General features: G+C 56.0%; 1 protein-coding gene across 1 annotated transcript; it reads right to left on the bottom strand.

Moving 5' to 3' along the window:
- Window positions 1-653: 653 nt before the first annotated feature.
- ISCA2 (iron-sulfur cluster assembly 2) lies at window positions 654-1,511 on the bottom strand. Its single transcript, XM_018575516.1, has 3 exons — window positions 1,332-1,511; window positions 1,139-1,232; window positions 654-781 (listed from the first exon to the last, which is right to left on the bottom strand). The coding sequence occupies exons 1-3, from the start codon at window positions 1,376-1,378 to the stop codon at window positions 662-664; spliced, it is 261 nt and encodes an 86-aa protein (XP_018431018.1). The 5' UTR covers window positions 1,379-1,511; the 3' UTR covers window positions 654-661.
- Window positions 1,512-1,649: the final 138 nt, after the last annotated feature.

Genomic DNA, 1,649 nt, shown 5'->3' with positions numbered 1-1,649 from the left:
TACACAGAGACATGACAAGCAGGCAGATGAATAGAAATATAGGACTTTTATTATTGATTGTTGCCGGGTGAGAAGACATCGCTCATGTGTCACAGGACGGTATTGAGGAGCTCAGAGAATATTTCCTCCAATCAGAGAGAAGTAAATACGATTCGGAGGGGGAGGAGTCAGGAGGTGAGGAGTCATCACATTCCGCAGAGAAGTATTTGTTTGTCTGAAACTTTTCTTGCACAACAGATAAGTGTGACACGTCCCCCCCCCAACCCCCGGTGTTGCGCAATCGCTGACTCTTCACCTGCAGGGCCGCCTGAACATGTCACAAGTCTTATGTACAGAGAGGTATTCATACACACAATGGTGCTCGGGGGAGGGGGCCCGTGTGGCCCCGCACGGGGTTATAACTTTATAGAGAAGGACGCTCCACATGAACAGCCTTGGTCGGCCTGAGGGTTCTGCGTCAGCTGGAAGGAACTTCGGATCAACTCTTCACAATATTCAATGGTGCTCCCCCTCACCAACTGGAGGCTCTGCGTGTCCACCACCACCTGGGCCCCGTGCACGCCGAATCCCTCCAAGCACCCCCATGTGTGCCGTACCATCCCCTCCAAGCACCCCCATGTGTGCCGTACCATCCCCTCCAAGGACCCCCCTGTGTGCACGCTCACCTGTCCTCCTCCGTCATGTCTTTGTCCAGGATGAACTTGTACTGGAATCCCGAGCATCCCCCGCTCTCCACCTGAAGTCTCAGGAACTCCGAGCCGCCGGTCACCTCGCGCAGCCTCTGTGACAACACAAATCACATGACCAGAGGAGCTGAATACTCCCCCAATCCCGATAGCCCACCCCCTGATAGTCCATCCCACCCCTGAGTATCCCGATAGTCCATCCCCACCCCCTGGGTATCACCTTCTCCCCCTCACCCACTAGTTATTCCCTCCCACCAGGGTGCTCGGGTGTACCCTCTGGATACTCCCCCCGCCCTACTCTTTGGCTGAGTCACATATCAGATGATAGGAATTTGGGGAGTGTTAGAATAACTCTGGAGCTGGAAGACAGTATGAGGGGGAGGAGCTGTGAGACGTCACATGACCCTGACATTGGGACAGACGATGGCAGCCATGACACTTCCGTCTCTTACTCTGACGCAGCTCTCGGCCAGGAAAATCTCCCCATCCGCCTGAACGTCCGACCGGCTCCGTACAGACTGACCGCACGTCCGGTGGGCGAAGACCCTGAGGGGAGAGAGGGGGGGTCAGTGTATGACCACAGGATGGGGGACCGTCCTGTGCCCGGTGTCACGCTCGGTAAACACGTGACCGGAAGTATCTCACCTCCGTCCCGGTCTCAGCAGGTCTTTCAGTATACGCGCAGCGGCCATCTTATATTTCCAGCTCCACCCACCCTGCACTCTGATTGGCGGAAGGATGTATGGTGGTGTGACGTCACTAAGGGAGAGGCAACCCGGAAATCACAAGACTTCTAACAACAACCGACCGAAGAAGAGGTGAGAGCGGGGAAAGGGGGGTAACCATGGCAACTGTACACCGGGCGGGGGTCGTCTTCATCCCCGGGCTTCACTGCCGGGAGCGGAGACTTTAATCTGAGTGTATACGAGGGGTGTATATAGAGGGTGAGTGTATACGGGGGGG

Source organism: Nanorana parkeri, unplaced genomic scaffold (assembly GCF_000935625.1).
Source record: "Nanorana parkeri isolate BGI_ZX_2015 unplaced genomic scaffold, ASM93562v1 scaffold4052, whole genome shotgun sequence".
Taxonomy (NCBI): Eukaryota; Metazoa; Chordata; class Amphibia; order Anura; family Dicroglossidae; genus Nanorana; species Nanorana parkeri.
The sequence above is the reverse complement of the archived record's forward strand: the minus strand, read 5'-3'. Positions and strand labels throughout refer to the sequence as shown.